This window comes from Pseudorasbora parva, chromosome 20 (genome assembly GCF_024679245.1).
Source record: "Pseudorasbora parva isolate DD20220531a chromosome 20, ASM2467924v1, whole genome shotgun sequence".
Lineage (NCBI taxonomy): Eukaryota > Metazoa > Chordata > Actinopteri > Cypriniformes > Gobionidae > Pseudorasbora > Pseudorasbora parva.
In genome coordinates this window covers 2,247,081-2,268,586 of record NC_090191.1, presented here as the reverse complement: position 1 = coordinate 2,268,586, position 21,506 = coordinate 2,247,081, and the positions used below count along the sequence as shown (strand labels likewise).

The following is a 21,506-nucleotide window of genomic DNA, read 5'->3' as shown; positions in this document are numbered from 1 at the left end:
TTATACACGTTTTATTATTTGTTGATAATAGTTAATTTTTTATTGCATTTATTGTATTTACATGTGATAGTTTACTCTCCATGTTTATGATAAACTTTATTAATTTTAATTCATTAATTTAACTGTTCTTGTTGAAACTATAACATTGCCAGAACAGTTTTTATTGATTTAAACACTTTAAAAGCTTAAAACACAAACCTTTCTTCAGCAGAATCACAACAGATGCAGGAGCGCGGCGCAGCCTTATGACGTCACATCTCCACTACAAAATAAAAGTCCTGATCTCATGCTCAAGTCACAGATGTGTAGAGACATTCACATACAAACAATAAAACACATATCAGTTTAATTCTTCAATACATATTTAAATGCGTGTTGGTCAGTGATGTGCTAAAAATAACTACCAAAGAAAGAGTTTGAACCACATCTAATATGTGAGATTCAGTCAATGCTAAACACAAATGTTTGTGTGCAGAAATCATATAAAAAAGGGGCAGAGAACTTTGTTTTTTGTTTTTGTCTTTTTATTTGTTTTTAAAGAGTTTAATCAAAAACAATAAACATTTGTTAATATAATTTTAACACGAAGAGCTGGAAAATTCTGGAACCCTTACGACAGTGAATCTGGGTAAAACTAAAGTTATGGTTTTTAGAAGAGGAGGCTCTTTAAATACAGATGAAAGGTAGTATTTTGCTGGTCAGCAGATTGAGGTTAACTGTTATAAATATCCAGGCATCTGGTCAACAACAACATTGTCATGGTGAAAAGCCAAAGAATATGTAGCAAGCCAAGGTAGGAAAGCAACTTTCCTTATTAAGGTTTGTTAGAAAGTACAAAATCAGCTGTAACCAAACCTCTGTATTTGTTTGACCATATGGTATACAGCATGTTAACAGTTTTTAAAAATTAAAATATTAAATACAATTAGAAAATGTTAAATATGGTAAATGCAGTATTATTAGTCATTTGTTTAATATTTGTTAATATTTATATTTTGTAATGTTTTTTTGTCATAATGTAATATTGTTTTGATCGTTTTGCTATTTGTAATGGTTACTATTCACTAGTTTTCATATAGTTTTGGTAAATTTGATTAAAACCAGTTAGGGTCAGTTTGAACTGGAAACATAATAATTATTATTAATAACAATAGTATAATATTCAATAATAACAAGCACAATATTGTATTTGTTGCCACCTTGTATTCTCTTACCCCTACCCTACCCCCAAGGGCCCTGATATATATATCTGAAGGAAATGCTGAAGGAAATGCTGAAGGAAATGCTGAAGGAAATGCTGAAGGAAATGCTGAAGGAAATGCTATACTGAACTCGTTTATTTTTTAATGTGTCAGGTAACGAAAAGAGACATAAAGAAAAGGGACAAGTGAGGAGAAAAGAGAGGAGAAGCATGTTTAGTAGAGAGTAAGAAGATTGTTGTGAACATTTGTGTAGTTACATTTATAATATCATTGTTGACCCTTCCCTTACACCTAACCCTACCCTTAATCTTAAACCAGACCACCTCACCTGTCCCTAACTCTACCCGTATCCCAACTCAATATCAGCAAAAGAGTTTTGTAATACAATATGAACACAATATGTACATTGTACTTACTTTTTGATGTAAGTACATTGTACCTAAGGCCACCTAATATAAAGTAGGGCCAAGATTTTGTTTGCTACCCTGGCAAAGGAATTTCATGGAATAGACGTCCTATTTTTATTTACATTATTTTAAGTTAAAGGGCAAGCTAACTTGTATTGTTTTGTTAAAGCAGATAAAACATGTTGTAGTCTACATTTTTTGATTAAAAAGTATATTCGACTATTCAAATTCTGCGGTTCTGCCCATCCATTTATTTTTGTTTTTTTTCAGAGGTGCAAGTTCAATTTACAGCAAAATTACAGCTAATTCTGTGGTCGTACAGCAACCAACAAGAGCAGCATATTCACAGTTTTCACATGGTGTCCGATTCTAAGTAAAACAATCCCTGGGAGGGCAAATCATACATTTTCCGCTGCCTGCCTACCAGGAAGCAAGTGATACACGGTTACTTTAAGTTAGTTACTTTTGCGTTGCCAAAATGCTGGATGGTAGTTGTGCTTTCTGATACACTAATCACGGAAGAAACAAGCCTGGGATGTGTTCGGTCAGGGATTCCCCGCAAGGTATACGTGAACAATACCGCAGTCGTGCTGCTTTTGAATGATAGAAATGCAGCAGCGTTTGCCGTAACATGGATCGGAAGTGCCCAACACTTCCAGGTTGTGTCCATATTTGTTGAGAGGTGATCCGAATAAAATGTAACTTCTTTTGCGGCATCACTATGGGGAAGTCGTGGTGTGAGCCCCAATGTTGGTCTGTTGTTTTGCCGTCCAGGTCACCATGCATGTCACATGACTGAAAACTATGAATTGCTCTTTCTTGTTTTTTTGTTTTTTTTAAGTAGGCTTCAACAAAAAGGGTAGTACTGTCTGATCTGAGCCTAACAATGACTACGTTTACATGGACAATTAGTCTAATTATTGACCTTATTCTGAATAAGACAATATTCTGATTAAGGTGTTTACATGTTCCCGTTTTACATGTGATAGAACATAGATCGATTATGGCCCGTCATTACGTCCTCATGCCACGCTATGTTCTCCAACATCCAATCATAGCGTCTGTTAATTTTTTTGTAATATTATGAATGGTCTCTTTCTGTTTTTTTGAAGAGACACTACCCCTCTTTCCTCCTTATTGACAGCCTACATTTATAATAATATCTTTGATTAATGATGAAAAGGTTTAAAAATCGTGACTGTTTGGATTGTTTTTCCTGCCATCGAGCCACAGGCGTTCACCATCTGGTTTGCGATTACAGATACAAACTTATTGTATTTTACTTTTACAATGAGCATAATAATTACAACAAAAATAAAAAAATAGATAGAGAGCAGTGTCCAGAATGAACAGTCAAGCAAAACACACACCGCCCATAGCAACGCGTTATGGCAACGACATTTCAGACTGATAGATCCGTAAAAGATAAACGGGACTTTTCCGCCATTTGTTACTGTTTTGTATACGTTGCTATATTAATTATAATTCAAATTTTGTTTTATTGGCCACAATATTATCGATAATTGTTGAAAGGGGCACTTTTGATTAATTTTCTAAAAGGGCACAGGCTCGAACCCACAAAGCCTCCCCTCTGCACTCCCCTGTTGTGCGTAACGTTATGTGTCCTGTCACAAAATGCGGCGAAATCTCCGACACAACATTAATAGTTAGATTAAGGTGTGTACATGTCTCTGATAATGCGACTAAAATAGGCATACTCCACATGTCTTAATCTGATTTATGTTTAGTTAGATTATGACTTTAATCAGATTAAGGTAATTAGAAATCGCTGTCTACATGGTAGCCTCTTAATCAGAATATTGTCTTAATCAGATTAATATCGGAGTATTGTTGTCTATGTAAACGTAGTCAATGTTACACTATTACTTCACTATACACTCACCACATACTCCTGCACGAGATCATCAGGTTCCTCGTTTAGGTAGATGCAGAGTCCTTTGATGACAGAGGGAGGCTTTAAACATTTTTCTAAATTAACCTAATAAAGAAACTAAACGAAATATAACTACTTTGACATTAAAAACAAAGTAGTTATTATACCACCACAATAAAAGGCATTTTTGATAAGCTGAGGCAGGCTGATATAGGCCTATCAACCTGCTTGCAACGGCGCTCAAAAAACGAAACGGGCTACACAATCTAAAAAAATTATAAAAATAAAAAAAGAACATGCAGGTTGTCTTATAGCCTACCTTACACTTCCGCAAAATGAATATAAATCCGATCTTCAATTCCCACGGTATATGCTCATTTAAGGGAGTTCACATCAAAGCAAAAGATTGAGGATGCATTTTATTCAGCTTATTTCAAATTCAAAGATCGCAATATGAGAAAGAGCGACCTGCACTGGTAAGATCCTTAAGTCTCATTAATCTTTATTGAAGATGATTGTGTTTTGTTGGACTTATTTTAAGTTTAATTTACGGATCGGAATTAAATACGTCTCGAATGAATCTCGGACTCCTGGTCATTTCGCAATCAGATAGATACCTGGTCAGAGAAAAGGAATAAAGGAAACAGTTGTAAAAAGGCCATAACTCTAGCAGCTGCGCTGAAGAAACGCACACTGCTGCTGACGCGGACTATAAACACTGTGCTATGTCTTGACAGTCGAGTAAGCTATCATGGTCTCATGTTGTTTCCACCAGAGCAGCACATCTCATTGTTCCTTTTAATTATTAAAATAAATATAAAACGAAGGAGAAGCTTAAAAAAAAGGGGCGTAAAAAAGTCGGGGCCGTCGGGCTTGGGCATAAATGCAGAGCTCTAGTCAGGATACACTGTTGACGTTACTGTTAAAAATTCACTACCAATAAAAAGTGAGTGTTGCCAAAAACAGTTGTCATTTCTATGTTGAGGTGGCAGGGGTGTTGTCAGCAACTGCTTAATGTAACTAATAAAGTAACTTGTAATCTAATTTAGCTACTTTTAAAATCAAGTAATCTGTAAAGTAACTAAGTTACTTTTTTAAGGAGTAATCAGATTACTTTTTCAAAGTAAATGTGGCAACACTGATTATTTCTTAGCTGCAACAATCCCTCTATTTGTCAAATACCATCATTATATTTTCATGCTCCTTTTCCTTAGAGAAATTTAATTTTTAAGAGTAAATCAAATGCAGTATTTCCAAACATGAATGTAGTAAACTGTGGAGGCCCACCACAGTTTCACATCCGACATACTACAAAACATTAACCTCTGTAAGCATTAAAATAAGCCTGCAAGCCACATCATTGCATGCAAAGTGGAGACGAGTGTTAATCTAACCCTAATCTGCCACACAAGATTTCACAATTTATACGTTTTTTTTACTTGCCTCCATTTAGGGGGTGTAACGATTCGTTTTAACAACGATTCGATTCGGTTGAAATAAAACAGTCACACTGATTAAAATTTTTGGCTAAAAAGTTACTGAATTGATTTCAAGTTACTGAATCGTTTCAGATCATATCGTTCTAAATTAACCAATATCGTCCTTAAATCGTATCGACAACCTCAAATCGTGATACGAATCGAATCGTTGTTAAACGAATCGTTACACCCCTACCTTCATTACATCAAAGAGAGCTGGCCATTCTCTCTAGAAAGTCACTGATCATTGGAGCACAACGTATTACTTCTTGTCTTCTTAATTTTCGCCCTAATTGTCTCTGTTATTACGTTGCGTGATATTTGAAATTAGTTCACCCCATTATCGTTTCCAGGGACTCCTCGCACTCCCCAAGTGGAAAGGAGGGATAGTAGTCCACTTCACCCCTCTTTGGTTTCTTAACGTCAAAGGCAGGACTATGTTTACCATCAGGTTTATGTTTCAAAGCATTTACACAAACTTCAGGACATCCTACTTTCCGGAGATGTGTGCGTGCGGTAGTTGGACAGCTTGTATTTGAGGCTGGTCTTCCATCCTCCATAGCCAGTGGCTGAGCCTCTCTCTTGTAAACATGGATGCCTCTTGATGAGCGCCTCAGCAACTTGGTCAAACTCCCTGTCTGTGACAGAGACTTTGTGCTGGACTATTGCTTGTATCAACCCCTCTAGTAAATCGGACTTCAGCTTTGGATCAGGAATGAGCAAGGTCCCCTTTTCTCTGAAACCTGTGTCGGCTTGTTCAAGCTTTAACTCTGCATCATATGAAAAACGAGGAAAATCTGTCTACGAAGACCTTGAATAGGTGGACTGGGATGATGAGAGAATTATGGTGCCATCATTAGAAGAACATAAGGGGGTCATCATTGTGAGTGGTTGGTAAGTCAACGTCAGCACAGTGATCTCCATCGAGAGGTTTGCAAGATGTGTATATGACCTTAACTGTAGCTTTGTCTTATACTTCTTCCACAGAAGTGAGGTTCCTGAAGTCATTGCCAAAAAGTGTATCCATAAATTGCAGTTGAAAGGATTGTTTATTTTACATTGAGTCTCTATCTCAGTCTCTAGGTCCGTTACAGTTGAAGGTAGACCAGAAGGAAACAACACCCTCTGACAGCTGTCTGGCCCCAAGATTACTCTGAGAATCGCTGTCATGGTTTTACTGCACTGTCTGTTAAGAAAAGAACAATACAGTTGTCATCTGAAAGAGTAAACTGTTGAGATCAAATGTGCAAGAATGCAAGTTTGTTAAACACCATGCTAAAGCCTAGTTCAGATTGCACAATTTTCAAACTCGTCGGGTCACTGCTGTTCTCATTTCACACAGCAGGAGTTTGAATCGCCGACAGGTCCAGATGTTTAGCACGGCAAATATCTCGCGGGTGTCTGCGATTCTCTCTGATCGAGTCTTTGATCATTCACACTGCGTGATTGTCACACACGTGCACAAGCACCGATTTGCCTATGATTTCGGGCATTTGTCGGCGATTTCGCAAAACCTATCGGGGCTAAAATCTGGCAGTTTTAGAGCAGTTTAAAGACACCCAAGACATAAAAACACATAGACCAAGGTTATTATAGTTTAGCATTTTCTAGTTTTAATTTGTTTTAAAATGAGTTTGGTTGTTTATTTTTTTAATGCTTGGTTTTAGATAAATTTTATCAGTTGCCGGAAAAGGCTTTGTACACGTGAGATGTGAACGAATCAGTAGTTGTGAAAAGGTGAGCGAACAGTACGTGTATAAGAAAATGGTTTGTGTTTGTGCTTTTCCCGCCTGCGATACGATAATAAAAACACTACAATCCGGAAAGTTTTCACAGACTTCCTCTAAAGAATAGTGACATGTTGAAGCAGTGGCTGGTCGTATTACAGGTCGATGTCGAAACACCGGTAGAAACGCTTCGACAGAAGGGTCTACCGCGTCTGCAGTAAACATTTCGATAAGGATGACTTCATCTTATCCAGAAGAGCCTTGAACACTCCCAGAAAAAAATCACCTCAAGAAAAGTGCGGTACCAAGAGCCGAAATACCTCTTGCAGATCATTTGGATGAGGTAATGTGTGAACACTAAACATTATTTGCTTGCTTTTGCTGAATTCGAGCCTTTCTGCAGTAAAGCTGTTGGTGTAACGTTACCTTCACTGAAACTGTACATTTGTCTTATTATTGGAGTCCTATCCATGCAGGCAGTGGAGCTATGTCACAAATGAGTTGAATGGCTTCCTGTATCTTTTTCAAGTACTCTTTGCTTCAGTGATAATGCCATTCCAAAGTAAAAGCTTGAATGTTTTTTTTAATTACCTAATTAGGTCATGTCACACGAACAGGAACACATGGAGGAAGGTTCAAGAGCATCTGTTCATGATCTGATTGTTAGCTTTGGGGGATGGAGATAGAAGAGACTGCTGATTTCACCTTTACGCTATTGAGTGGCAGGAAGAAAATGGATAGTGGATGAGTCCAACTTGCTGGAGCTCTTCAAGACCTGCCACACATGTGGTACTAGCCTGGGAAAACCCAGACAACTTCCGGCAAATTTAGATTTGCTCTTGCAAGTAGCCTGGCAAAGAGCTCATTCAAACCCATTTCTAAATCCGTCGAAATCGCGGCACCAATCAAACATTAGGGCGTGCTTTACACGATGACGACAGCGCAGCAACGGTGAAGCATATTTGTACATTTCAAAGATGGATGGCGCCGTGGAACATCACTCGTTCGAATCAGCTATCGCGTCTGTTTTAAGCGATTTAAACTTTTCTTTTTCATTAAAACCCGAGCAAAGAACAACACTTGGCTACCAGATGTGTATTAATGTTACACCGGCTACTTTGATGAGGAGGATGGGGAGTGTGTGATCATGTGCTAACGCCACACAGCAGCTCTGTATCTGGCCTCTCGGTGCTTATTTCCTCACACTAGATCTGGTAATTATGTAAAAATTGTAAATAAATAACTAGCGTAACTATTCTTAAGTCTGAAAATGTTCTAACACATCTGAAATTACTGAATTTGAATAAAGTTTGTGATACAATTTTCCAAAGACTCATCATTATTATTTTATTTTCAAAATATTGCAAATGGCATTTTAATCGCAATACAAATGCCTTACAATGGGGGCGAACAATGCGATCAGAGCGTGGAGTTTTCTGTTTGACCGTCAATCCGAGATGTTTCAGTTGCTCTGAGATTATATTAGGGTTTCCAAATTTTGCAAAAATGTTCATGGAGTGGCGGTGGACACTATTATCAGCTCAGCTATTATCATATTTCTTTTACAACAACGGCAAAAGTCGTCAGAAGCCATTGCAACATCTTCCTCGAAATCACACACGGAGAATTGCTGTCAGAGTCTCAGATGTTTCTCTGTTCTGCAATCCCCATCTCCTTCATTGCTATGATTGGTTTTAGGTCTATCCAATTGCACCCAGAGGCCTTTGAGCGGCGTCCTTTGGTGAAGCCCCTTTGGAAATGATTTTTCTTTGAAGCTTTGCCAGACCAAAACTCAGTTACTACTGAGAATGGTATGGTTTAACAAGGCTAATGTGGTACAACAATTGAAGAGAAAAGGATGGTGACACGAGCCTGCCAACTTAAAATCTACTGGACATGCCTGCGTGGACATTCAGGGGAGTCGGGCTTCGTGTCCTGATGAAAAAGACATGGGACGAAACAATCTCCTGATCTGTGCAGCGACACTGATTTGTCTTGATGTGTCTTACTAAAACAATTATGGTATTTAAAAAATTTTTTGACTGAGTAATTAAGAATGTATACTATATTTTGTTTATCAGGACTGTGCGGTGTTGGACATCATTGCAGTACCATGTTTGTGGTGTTCATAGATGGGAGGAGAATAGCCCCTTAGAATACCAATGTCTTCACCCATCACTCACAGAGGAGGAGCAAAGATGGAAAAATGGCTGACAAAGGATTCTACTGCTTTCTGTGCTTTGAGGGGCATCATTATGGATAAAAATCTCCTCCGTGATATAAGGCAAATGTCACTTTTTAAATATACAGGTATGCCCTCAAGCTAATTAAATTGTTGTCCATTATTTTATTCTCAATAGGATAGGGAGTTCAAAGCTGTGAAAATTAGTAGCACTTTTTTCCTGTACTATTGCAATAACACTAGAGGCATAATAACAATTGTAGTACACTATAACTTGGTAACCAACCCATCTATCAACACTCTAAATGGCTTTTTCTTTTTGAGCAATATATTTCAATTGGACACTTGCAGGATCACTTGAAGTCTATCACAATGTTACACTCAAGTATCCGCCAAAGCGACTACACTTCGGCAATGACTCAATGAGGGCCTGCACTGAACTAGCCATCATGGACCACAATATGAATATATGAATGCTAGCAGGGAACAAAAAAAAAGCCCAAGAAGGTAAAAAAATATATTTACCTCTGAATCTATAACTCTACTGCATTGTACCCAATTATTTATTGATTAGTAGATTTGTACATTTGATTTAAAGGCTCAACCAGCAATAACATTTATTCTAGTGGAACAGGTGATTATAGTTACCTACATTGTGGGAAATAATTGATTTATCAATATTTTTATTTGTGTTTGTTAGGAGACCCTCAATTCAAGTACACCTTTACCAAAGCAAGCCATCAGTGGGTGGCCAAACCCATCTGATTTTTTTAAAATTATAATTATTTTTATTTTCTCTGTTGCGTTCAGTGGTTTCTTCACGCTTTTATCACATCTAGGCTTGACTACTGCAATTCTTTATATTGCGGCATAGCAAGCTCTCAAATTGCTCGTTTACAGTTAATCCAAAATGCTGCGGCTAGACTTATTCATAAGTGTAACAAATATGACCATAAATTGCCGGTTCTTAAATCTCTACACTGGCTGCCGGTTTGACAAAGAATTGATTTAAAAATTGTAATGTTTGTAAATGGTCTGCATTTATATAGCGCTTTTATCCAAAGCGCTTTACATTTTGCCTCACATTCACCCACTCATACACCGACGGCGATGTCAGCCATGTAAGGCGCCATCCAGCTCGTCGGGAGCAGCTGGGGTTAGGTGTCTTGCTCATGGACACTTCGACACTTGGTCAGGTGGAACCGGGGATTGAACCACCAACCTTCTGGTTTGTAGACAACCTACATGAACCACTGAGCCACTGCCGCCCCTAAATCCCGGCATAATTTAGCAGGGTTTGTTTTTAAATCCCTGCATAATTTAGCTCCTAGCTATCCCTCTGGTCTTGTTAACCCATACATTCTGTCCAGAAACTTATGGTCGATCGACCAGCCTCTGCTTGTTGTCCCTCGTGTTAGACTCAAGCACAGAGGGGAGTGCGCATTTGCAGTGGTAGGGCCGCGACTCTGGAACAACCTGCCCTTAGAGAACTTTCCTGTTTTCTCAAGCTTTTAGACTACTTTTGACTGTTTTGCACTGTCTGTTGTGTTATGTTAGCTTTAAACTTGACACTTTTAATTCATCACTTCCCTCTTATCATCTGATATTGAGTTTGTTACTCTTTGCCTTTTGCTGTATTATGTTACTGCCTAAATTTGTTCCGCATTTATCTCTCTTGTCCTTTCTTAGTCTGCTATTGTTCTGCCAATGCTGCTTTTCTAATTATTATTATTATTTGTCTGCTAATGCTATTTGATTCTATTACTGCTTTCTGTCTTGATATTTAATTTGTATTGCTTTTTCTGCTATGTTCTTTTGTTTTTGTGTAGTTTTTCTTTGGACTTTTATCTGGCTTTTTTGTAAAGCACTTTGGTCAGTCAAGTGGTTGTTGTAAAGGTGCTATATAAACAAATTGACCTTGACCTTCTTCCGGAAACAACGGACCATATGAGATTTCAAGTCACAGTTCATCACTTAGCACAGCATTCGTGGCTCGACGAGTCGAGACTGTTTTCCAAGATGGCTACTGCCTGTTAATGCGTAATGTACTGTCTTTATAAAGTATCTTCTTATTAAACTGTTTGTACACTTACAAAGTTCTCAATGCTTCGGTTTGCATGTAGGGAGCCTCATTATGCTGCCGTGTTAGTGTTAGTTTGAGCCTTGTTAGTGGTATTAACTAGCGATTTCATTTCACTTATTCCATGCACCATAGACAAGCGTTATAAGCTAATCTGTTTTTAGAGATAAAACTCATTACATTCGATTTTCACGAAAACGCATCCCAGAGAACGATCTACTCGGTAACCATTACAACATATTAATTACCCCCAGGTTCATTTCTCACCGGAATTATTTTTGCAGATTTTTTGGGATTTTGATCTTTAATATGTTGTTTATGAGGGCCCCACAAACAAGCATTTGACGCCCCTAGGTCAATGTAAGGGTTTTATTCACTGAAATAGAGGAACGTCCCAGCTGCAATGTATTTAGTGGCCTTTAATAGTGGATCCATGGACAAAGAAATTTTTATGCAAACGATACACTATTGTGTCATGAAACAGACATGGATTGGTTCCACTGAGTGTGTAGAGTACAGTAGAGGTGGTTTTATCAATAATATTTATGATATTTATGAAAAATACACTTTATTAACATGTGTCCACAGGGCCTTTACAAGGAGTCCACTGAATACATCAGAAGTGGGATGTTTTCTTGTTTTTGCACCAATACAGGAACAGGATTAATCTTTCCTGCCAACATATTCTGATGAAACATATTTATCTGCACTCAGCAGGGGCCCCTGATTCGGCAGCATCAAGTTTCATCCCAGAATTCCTCTGTCCATGAACCCTGTGTTTTGTAGAATGGGATCAATTGCATGTGGGATCTCTGTATCTCAGCTCTGAAAGGTTCTAGCACCACTAAACTTAGATTTCTGTCTACGTCTCAGTGCCCTCTATCAGAATCCAGAGTTTTGAGAAAATTGGAAACAAATTTTTTTCCCACCCAAAAAATATCCCTTTGAGTATTTTTGTGGAAACTTTTCGAGTTTCTCGGATCTTCTTTAAACTCTGGATTCTGATAGAAGGCACTGAGATGTAGACAGGAATGCAAGTCCTGGCTCTCTAGACCCCTCCAGATCTGAGATATGGAGATCCCACATGCAACTTTTTCCATTATACAAAATACAGGTTCATGGACAGTGGAATTTTGTGGTGAAACTTGATGCTATAGGATCAGGGGCACCTGCTGAGTGCAGTCAATAGTTCATATCATGACAAGAACTTGAATTAAAAAAAAAATCTACCTAAGCACTATCTGGAGTGCACTGAATACATTGCAATTGTGATGTTTTCCCTTTGTTGCACCAAATATTACAGAAACATCCCATTTCTGATGTATTCAGTGGGCCCTTGATAATGGTTTCGTGGACATTCAGTTTTTTATGCAAACTATACACAATTGTGACATGAAACAGACGTGGAATGGTTCCACTGAGTGTGTAGAGTACAGTAGAGGTGGTTTTATCGATACTATTGATCATATTTATGAAAAATACACTTAATTAACATGTGTCCACAGGGCCTTAGTGGGTAAGCGGACAAATAGTTTGTACGTGGGACTGGGGGCGGGGCCTGTGGGTAGGGTGGTGATCAGCAGAGGGGTCAAGGGGTCATTTTGACACTATAATGGGTAAGTGGACAAATAGGGGTTTTATGGGATGGGGGCGGGGCGGTGGTCAGCATCGGTCAGCTAGGGCAGTGGTTTTCAAACTTTTTTTTAAAGCGACCCTCTTTTTTTGTCGCGACCTAAAAGTAACCAGCCTAACTCCCTCATTCGAGTCCAAATGTTTCCATATTGGTGATAAATTTAGATGCTAAACCATTATTTATTATAGGCTTTGGCTACTTAACTCGCCTCCCAATATTGATGGGTAAAAAATCATCCTCTTCACATGAGCATAATTGTGCTTGAGAAGTGCACTCCCGCGGGACTCGCGGAACCCAAGGCATATAGAGAGCGACGCGGGACTAGATTTGATGGCGGAGTGCAGGCGGTAACTCGTGTGTGTACGGATTTCGGGAGAACAAAACTATTTGCATGACTGCCTACAGCAAAATAAAAATAAATAAAAAGAAAACATCTAGAAACAAATAAAATGTTATAAAATAAATGTGGCAAGGGGGGCGTGGTTCAGCGAGGTCTGCAGCGGGAGAGAGAGCCGCGGGACGAGCGGTAAGTGAGTGGGTTGGACGCAGATTAATAACACCTGTCTCTTGTTCCAGTAATGAGCGCGGAGAGGGTATAAAACCGCGGCGGAACCAGAGACCAGGGAGAGAGAGAGAGACGGACGGTTGATGCTGAAACACAGACTGAGAAACCGGAAGCTGGAAGTACCGACCCGGAAGTGATCGCGAGTGTTTGGAGTAGGAAAGAATCTCCACACTTCTAAGTGTGCTTTTGAATATTGAGTTAAGAAATAAAAGAACATCAACCGTCCAGCCGACCCCCGTGTCCTCTTCCTTCCTCACATTAAGAACTTTGTTACAATAAAATAAAAACAAATTACAGGTGGAGGCAGAGTATAACATGTTTTTGCCACGTTGTGCAATGTAACCAATATATTGGTTAAACAAAGCCGATACAACAAATGTTTATTTCTAGAACGCAATGGCCAAACAGATGCATTTAAGAGAAAAATCCCTTCACCGCTCAAAAGAGTTTTAATGCAGTGCTGAATTCTGTATGCTGACAAATCCTCTGATTATAACAAAGAAAGTTTAGACATTATAATTAAAGATTCATTGCGCAGTCATTTGTATTGATAACAGAGCTTTGTGAGATCGCGTTGAACTGAGATGAGCTTTTTTGGAATTATGAGCGCACTTTGCGCGTATTCTTCCACGCCAAACCACGCAGAAGAAAAAAAAACTATTTATACTTGTATGCGGCCAGGAGCGAGACAAAACATGCATGTTGTGAGCGGGTCTCTACTTGGAAACACCTCAGGAGCAGTGCTCACGCTGAATGGCACGAAGTGTTGGCTACTACTGACTATTTAAACTGAGCTGTGTAACTTTTTATATATTAGGTTGGCTATTTTATTTTGATAATGAACTGGCTGTGATGTCAAGTTTGCAATGCCATCACAGTTCGCATGTTGTGTGCGCGTGATCGAGGCGCCAGTGCAAAAGAGCAGAGGAAACAAATAAAAGCTGTAATAGTCATACAGAAGAGAAGGACATTATTTAAAATAGCAAAAGTGTTTACTTACATTGTGCTATAAAATAGCCTAAAGAAAACACGATTTGCTTTCTGTCTTCTGGGTTTCCATTCCGTGAACTTGTTTGGAGGAGTGTCGCGCCTCACGATAATGAACCAGTCAGCAGCAACTCACACATTTCTTTTCCTTTTTTTGTTTTTATTTGTTAATCTGTTAATTATTTAAGTCAATATATATTTCATGTATTTATTACTTTTATATAGGCCTATAGAATGATTTTATGTAAAAAAAAATTTTTTTTTTCAATTTTTAATGTAAGCTAACTCCATTTTTCTTAATTGTCCTGGCGACCCATTTTTTAAGTCTCGCGACCCACACGAGGGTCGCGACCCAGGGTTTGAAAACCACTGAGCTAGGGGTCATTCCGTCACTTTAGTGGCTAAGTGAACAAATGGTGGTTTTGTGGGATGGGGGCGGGGCCTGGGGGTGGGGTGGTGGTCAGCATCGGTCAGCTAGTGGCTAGGAGTCATTCTGTCACTTTAGTGGCTAAGTGGACAAATAGCGGTTTTGTGGGCTGGGGGTGGGGCGGTGGTCAGCATCGGTCAGCTGGGGGCTAGGGGTCAATCTTTCACTTTAGTGGGTAAGTGGACAAATAATGGGTTTTTGGGATGAGAATGTGTCCACCCCACCATATTAATGAATGTCACTGTCGTAATCCTGTGGAGAAAGGTGGAAACTGCTTTTTGTGGCTCCAAACTTCTGCGGGCTCCCGTCGGGCCCCTGAGAGGGTCAGGCCCACCAAAATCGGTCAGGGTCAGTCAGGCGGCCGGCGAGGGCCGGCGGACGTCGGTGCCCCGCCCCTAAAAAATGTTGAGGGGGAGGGGCTCAGTGCCCACAAGGCCACGTACACGACCCATTTAGCTACTGCCGAGAAGGACGCGTTTGAAAAGTGCCGTGATTCCTAGAGGAAGATTGTGAAGAAGGACCGATTCCAGACCTTGCGGGACCTGCGGAAGCAGTGGACTGAGTCTGGAGTAGAAACATCCAGAGCCACCGTGCACAGGCGTGTGCAGGAAATGGGCTACAGGTGCCGCATTCCCCAGGTCAAGCCACTTTTGTGCTACAGAGAAGCAGCACTGGACTGTTGCTCAGCGGTCCAAAGTACTTTTTTCGGATGAAAGCAAATTTTGCATGTCATTCGGAAATCAAGGTGCCAGAGTCTGGAGGAAGACTGGGGAGAAGGAAATGCCAAAATGCCTGAAGTCCAGTGTCAAGTACCCACAGTCAATAATGGTCTGGGGTGCCATGTCAGCTGCTGGTGTTGGTCCACGTTGTTTTATCAAGGGCAGAGTGGATGCAGCTAGCTATCGGGAGATTTTGGAGCACTTTATGCTTCCATCTGCTGAAAAGCTTTATGAAGATTTGTTTTTTCAGCACGACCTGGCACCTGCTCACAGTGCCAAAACCACTGGTAAATGGTTTTCTGACCATGGTATTACTGTGCTCAATTGGCCTGCCAACTCTCCTGACCTGAACCCCATAGAGAATCTGTGGGATATTGTGAAGAGAAAGTTGAGAGACGCAAGACCCAACACTCTGGATGAGCTTAAGGCCGCTATCGAAGCATCCTGGACCTCCAGAACACCTCAGCAGTGCCACAGGCTGATCGCCTCCATGCCACACCGCACTGAAGCAGTCATTTCTGCAAAAGGATTCCCCACCAACTATTGAGCGCATAACTGAACATAATTCTTTGAAGGTTGACTTTTTTTGTATTAAAAACACTTTTCTTATATTGGCCGGATGAAATATGCACATTTTTGAGATATTTTCATTTATATTTTTGAGGTTTTCATGAGCTGTATGTCAAAATCATCAGTATTATTAATAAAAGAACTGAAATATGTCAGTTGGTGTGCAATGCATCTAAAATATATGAAAGTTTAATTATTATCATTACATTATGTAAAATAATGAACCTTATCACAATATGCTAATTTTTTGAGAAGGACCTGTACATCCATGCAACCTGGCACTGCACTCCAATCAAACACTTTTGGGAAGAAGTCACAGTAGCCGCGTTTCCATTACCCTTCAATTTGCGCAAATTGAAATTGCGAATTGAAAATACGCCCAATGGAAACGGCAATTTCGCAAAAACTCCCATGTATCGCAAAAATGTTTTAATGCTCTCATGAGGTGGTTTTTCAGGCAATTCGAAAAAGGACATTTTCGCAAAACTGCAATGGAAACGCTTTTTTCACATTTACAGGTGCGGTGCCGCATTGCTGCAACATAGGGCCTATATTTTCCACTCAATTGTGTCGTTATAACAACTTAACAAGATATAATGACATACATTTTCATTTATATTTAGCATGAAGTATAGGGCTTCCCAGCAGCAGCAGCGCCGCGTCAGACACGCTTCTGGTGTGCAAAGACAGAGAAAACGCCAGGCAGCCGCCCCGCGGCTAACACGCAGCAGAAACGCCACGCTTGCAGTGTGTCTCCGGCCTAAGTAACCTAAGGGGCTTTCCTTGCCATTAATGCTTGGTTAACACACACGTCTCCTTCCAATAAAAATGTCTATTGGGGTGGATGGGATATACAAACCTACCAAGTGGCATCATTTTGGAATGGCATATCGCGAGAGGAAAATAATATGTTTTCGCATAACTGCAGCTATGGAAAAACTGTCGTTTCGCAATAGTTTTTTATCGACATTTAAGAAATATCACAATTGTTTTTCGCAAATCTGTAATGGAAACGCAGCTAGTGTCACTATCCACTATAGTGGTCTGCCACATCCCACTATCGCCCTCTCTTTGATTGCTAGGGGACCTCACAATAATAACAGATAAAACTCTTAACTTTTGTGTTAAAAGAGTCAAGGAGAAAATCAACAGAGTTTGCAGATATGCTTGGTGTTAGAGATAAAGCCTTCATAAACAGCACATAAGTGTTCTCATTTAAGCATCTCTTTTTGACAGAGACAGATCTAGCTTCAATGGCAGGAGTGATTGATATCTCAAAGAAAATACAGAAATGATCAGACAGTGCCACATCCTTAATAACAATCAATGAAATGTTTAGACCCTTGCTGATAAGTAAATCTAGAATGTGTCCACGATTGTGTGTGGATCCATGTACATGCTGTGTCAAATCAAAAGTGTTAAGAACAGTCATGAGCTCTTTTGTTGTACTGGATTCAGCATTCTCTATGTGAATGTTAAAATCCCCAGCAATAGCAAAACAGTCAAACACAACAAAGGAAATTGTTGATAACAGTTCTGCAAAATCCTCAATAAAGGCTGGAGAGTATTTTGGAGGAATGTAAATAATGATAAGCAGGATGCATGGAGCACCTTTTAGCACAATTTTCAGATATTTAGCCCCGTTTCCACCACAGGAACTTTACCCAGGAACTAGGAACTTTGGGTGGTACTTCGTGTGTTTAGACCGCAGGAACCAGGGTATAAATGAAGTTCCGGGTAAATATTTCCCCCTCCAAACGGCCCTGCTCGCGAGGTAGTACTTTTTCAAAGTTCAGGAACTTTCGAGGGCGGGACTTGGGCGCTGAACATGCTGATTGGTTGAGCTCACGCAGCATAGTTCAACCGGCTTTTTTAAAAGTCTTTTGCGAGGTTCGTTCTGCGTTCAATAAATATCAGTCTTGCTCTCTGTCTGGTGGCGCGGTCGTCTCAGCCATCTCACGTTCAATGTCCGTAATAGCTGATAATAATATACATTGTCATTTTAAATCTAGCTTTACAAGCTTTCTGAATATGCTGCATGCTGCTGAATCTGCATATTAGTGCTCTTTTCTGTCGTTGTTAATTACCTCTTTAGTAAACCTATACATAACCAGCAAAAGCAGCACAGCTTGAATCTCTTCCATACTCGTTATTAATTTTTTTTCACCATGTAAACGACCTGACCGATTACTTTTAAGTGTGTGTCCTTACATGACGTGACGGCGCGCGCCGCGCTCATGTTGACAAGAGAGGAAAGCTCATTTTTCTGAGGGGTAAACTTTTTATTTCGTGAGTTATGAAGATAATGTTGGAGTAATGACACAGCGTATATTGCCCCAGGCAGTTTTTACTTTAACTGCGCCTGACAGAAGATTTTTTTTTCTGAGATGATTATTACACTTTACAACAAATAGCTATAAATAATACTGTATTAGTCCTGGTGGCCGTTAAGAGTTGCTATGGCTGCAGTAAACACACTCCAGCTGCTGGAGAAAACAGCGTTGACATTTTTGATGCGGCAGACAAACTGCATGTGACAAAATGATTGCGATTGAAAGTCATCACATGTAAACACCAGATCGGTTTAGATAACGTCTCATGTAAACAGTTCACTAAATCTTTCAATCGGTACACTTAAAAATGATTACATGTCCTTCACTGATTTGGAGGAGCAGTCGCGCGCAGTCCTACATCACCGGACTAATTTGCCTAATCTTCTCGGAACTTTATCGCGGTCGAAACGCAGACAGCTGCAGGTCTGGGGGGGAGAAAAGTTCCTGTAAAAAAGTTCCTGGTACAAATTGTTCCGGGTAATTTTGGTGGAAACGGGGCTTTTGAGAGACAAATAGTCACCAAATGACACTTGTTTACATTGATTGACATCTTTAAAGAGAGCAGCAACACCCCCACCTCTCCTAACCGCTCTGCAGACACTCATAAAAGTAAAGTTAGGAGGGGCTGCTTCATTGAGGACTGTCTCACTGCAGTTTTCTTCTAGTCATGTTTCATTTAGAAGCAAAAAATCTAGGTTGTTAGTGGTTATTAAGACATTGGCTAGAAATTATTTGTTTTTAAGTGAACGGATGTTTAAAAGTGATAACTTAACAGTACACATTTTCCCCCCACAGTAATCTTAGTTTGACAAGTAACAGAAAGCAGGTTAGATGGGTTTGCTATACGGCCTGACAAGGCTTTAAACTTTCTATCACGTAACAGAACAGGAATAGGGAAAGAGGAAGGCACACTGGGTTCCCACTTGTTCTGTAAACATTTGATAAAGTTACTGTTATCATAGCGGGGACCCAACACACATCACTGAGAGCTGGTATCAGTAGTGTTTGGTTCACCGACAACAGCTGGAGGACGGTGTGTACCTTGGCGTTGTGACCGAAGAAATCTCTCAGGAGGAGAGCGAGCTGGGCCCACAGGCTTTGGTGATTGTGGGGCTCAACGCTTTTTGGTTGATATCTGGGGGGCTCGCAGCAATCGAGTGTGATAGTCTGGTTCCAGCATAAACTAGCTCCTCCATTTTCTCTGAGAAGCTCAGAAGCGGGGATGCTGGAGAGAGGAATAACATGTCTTGTGAGGGAAGCTGTTGCTGTTATCGGAAGCTGAAATATGTTGTCCTGGCTTCACTGTCTATTTTTGCAGAAAGTCAGCCTTGGGTGTTAAATCTATCCTCATTGTTAGAGAGTCAGACTCCCATGCAAAAAAGGCCCAAGTTTGATCACCGCTTAGAGCAGGCGGTGCGACCCAAGAAATTCCAAAAGTTGCTCACAATGAATAAAGCAATAAAGCAACATCTTGCTGGATCTGTCTGCTGCTTCTGACACAGTCAACCATCTGATCCTCCTATCAAACCTCATGAAGATGGGCATCTCAGGAACTGCTCTCCAGTAGTTCAAGTCTTACCTCTCGGGTAGGTCCTTCAGGGTGTCATGGAGAGGTGAAGTGTCTAAGTCACATCATCTAGCTACTGGAGTTCCCCAGGCCTTAGTGCTTGGACCACTTCTTTTCTCCATCTAACTGTCATCATTTAGATCTGTCAATCAGAAACATGGCTTCACCTATCACTGCTATGCTGATTACACTCAACTCTACTTCTCATTTCAACCATATGATCCTACAGTTAGTGTTCGTATCACTGCCTGACTGACAAACATTTCTGGCTGGATGAAGAGCATCACCTTCAACTCAACCTAGGAAAGACAGAGTTGCTTGTTGTCTCAACCAACCCAGCACTTCATCATAATTTCTCCATTCAGCTCGGTTCATCAACCATAACTCCTTCCAGGACAGTCAGGAACCTTAGAGTTGTGATTGATGACCAGTTAAACTTCACTGACCACATTACTGCAACAGCCCGGTCCTGCAGATTTGCCTTATACAACATCAGAAAGATTAGACCCTTCCTATCAGAACAGGCCGCACAACTCCTGGTCCAAGCTCTTGTTCTCTCCAGACTGGACAACTGTAATGCTCTTTTAGTAGGCCTTCTGGCATGCACCATCAAACCCTTGCAAGTGATCCAGAATGCAGCAGCGAGAGTGGTCTTCAACGAACTGCATCAGATTGCACTGGCTGCCAATGGCCGCTCGCAGGCACCAGTGCTCGCCTACAAAGCATTCATCGGCTCTGCATTAATATACCTAAATCTAAACAGAATTACACATCCTCCAGAAGCTTGCGTTCTGCAAGTGAACAACACCTTGTAGTGCCATCCCAAAGAGGTATGAAATCCATCACGGATCTTTTCCTTGACTGTTCCCACCTGGTGGAATGACCTGCATATCTCAATTCGCTCAGAAAGACACATCTGCAATCAGAATTTTCAGCACCCAAGACCCACCCTCCTAAAGTTCCTGAAAAGTACTACCTTATGAGCAGGGCCATTTTGAGGGGAAAATATTTATCTGGAACTCATTTTAGACCCTGGTCCCTGTGGTTGAACCACACAGAGTACAGAGCACAAAGTCCCTATTTCCTGGAGAAAGTTCCTGTGGTGGAAACGTGGCTTACACTTGCATGCCGTTGCCCCTTGTTTGTCTGATGCTTCAATTGCTCTCATTTGTAAGCCTCTTTGGATAAAAGCGTTTGCTAAATGATTAAATGTAAATCTCTCCTCCTTACCAATGTTGTAGTGGAGGAAACCTAGCTTGCCCACTAAGCTGTGGAGATGGACTAGCATAGTGGGTAAAGTGTATGCAGAAGCAGGTTAGACTGGTGTGTCCCTGTACAACATGGCTGTTCAAGGCACATCAGGCAGACCTGCTAAGAGAATGGAATCATGATGAGGGATGAGGGCCGGATGCGATTCAGGAACTGTACTGGGCCACAGATCTTTACCCTCCATGCAATCAAGCAGAAGGCCATTTCATGGCTGCTATGGTTGATATCAAGCAGAATCTGTGGTAAGGACAGGGAAGCTTAGTCTAGGCTGCCTAAGGGGAGATCCCACTTAAATCCCCAATATATTTATTTGCGGCATTTCTTGCATAGTTTTTCAGTGAGAATTTAAAATTTGATAACTTTTCTGGGCTTCGTAACTTCAGCAGTCGTTATCAAGCCCTTTGTGGGGTCTAGCGCAAATACTCCCCCTTTTGAAAAAATGTTGTATATTTTATAGGTATCAATC

The 21,506-nt window shown here is 40.4% G+C and overlaps 1 protein-coding gene across 1 annotated transcript in view; it reads right to left on the bottom strand.

Annotated features, from left to right (window-relative positions):
- The window catches only part of LOC137049958 (zinc finger protein 721-like), a 60,089-nt gene that overhangs the window by 29,465 nt on the left and 9,118 nt on the right, over positions 1–21,506 (bottom strand). The window contains exons 4-5 of the mRNA XM_067428711.1: positions 5,476–5,751; positions 3,513–3,565 (exon numbers count right to left, since the gene is read on the bottom strand). Of these exons, the coding sequence (XP_067284812.1) occupies positions 3,513–3,565; positions 5,476–5,751 (329 nt within the window). The remainder of the gene's footprint in view (positions 1–3,512; positions 3,566–5,475; positions 5,752–21,506) is intronic.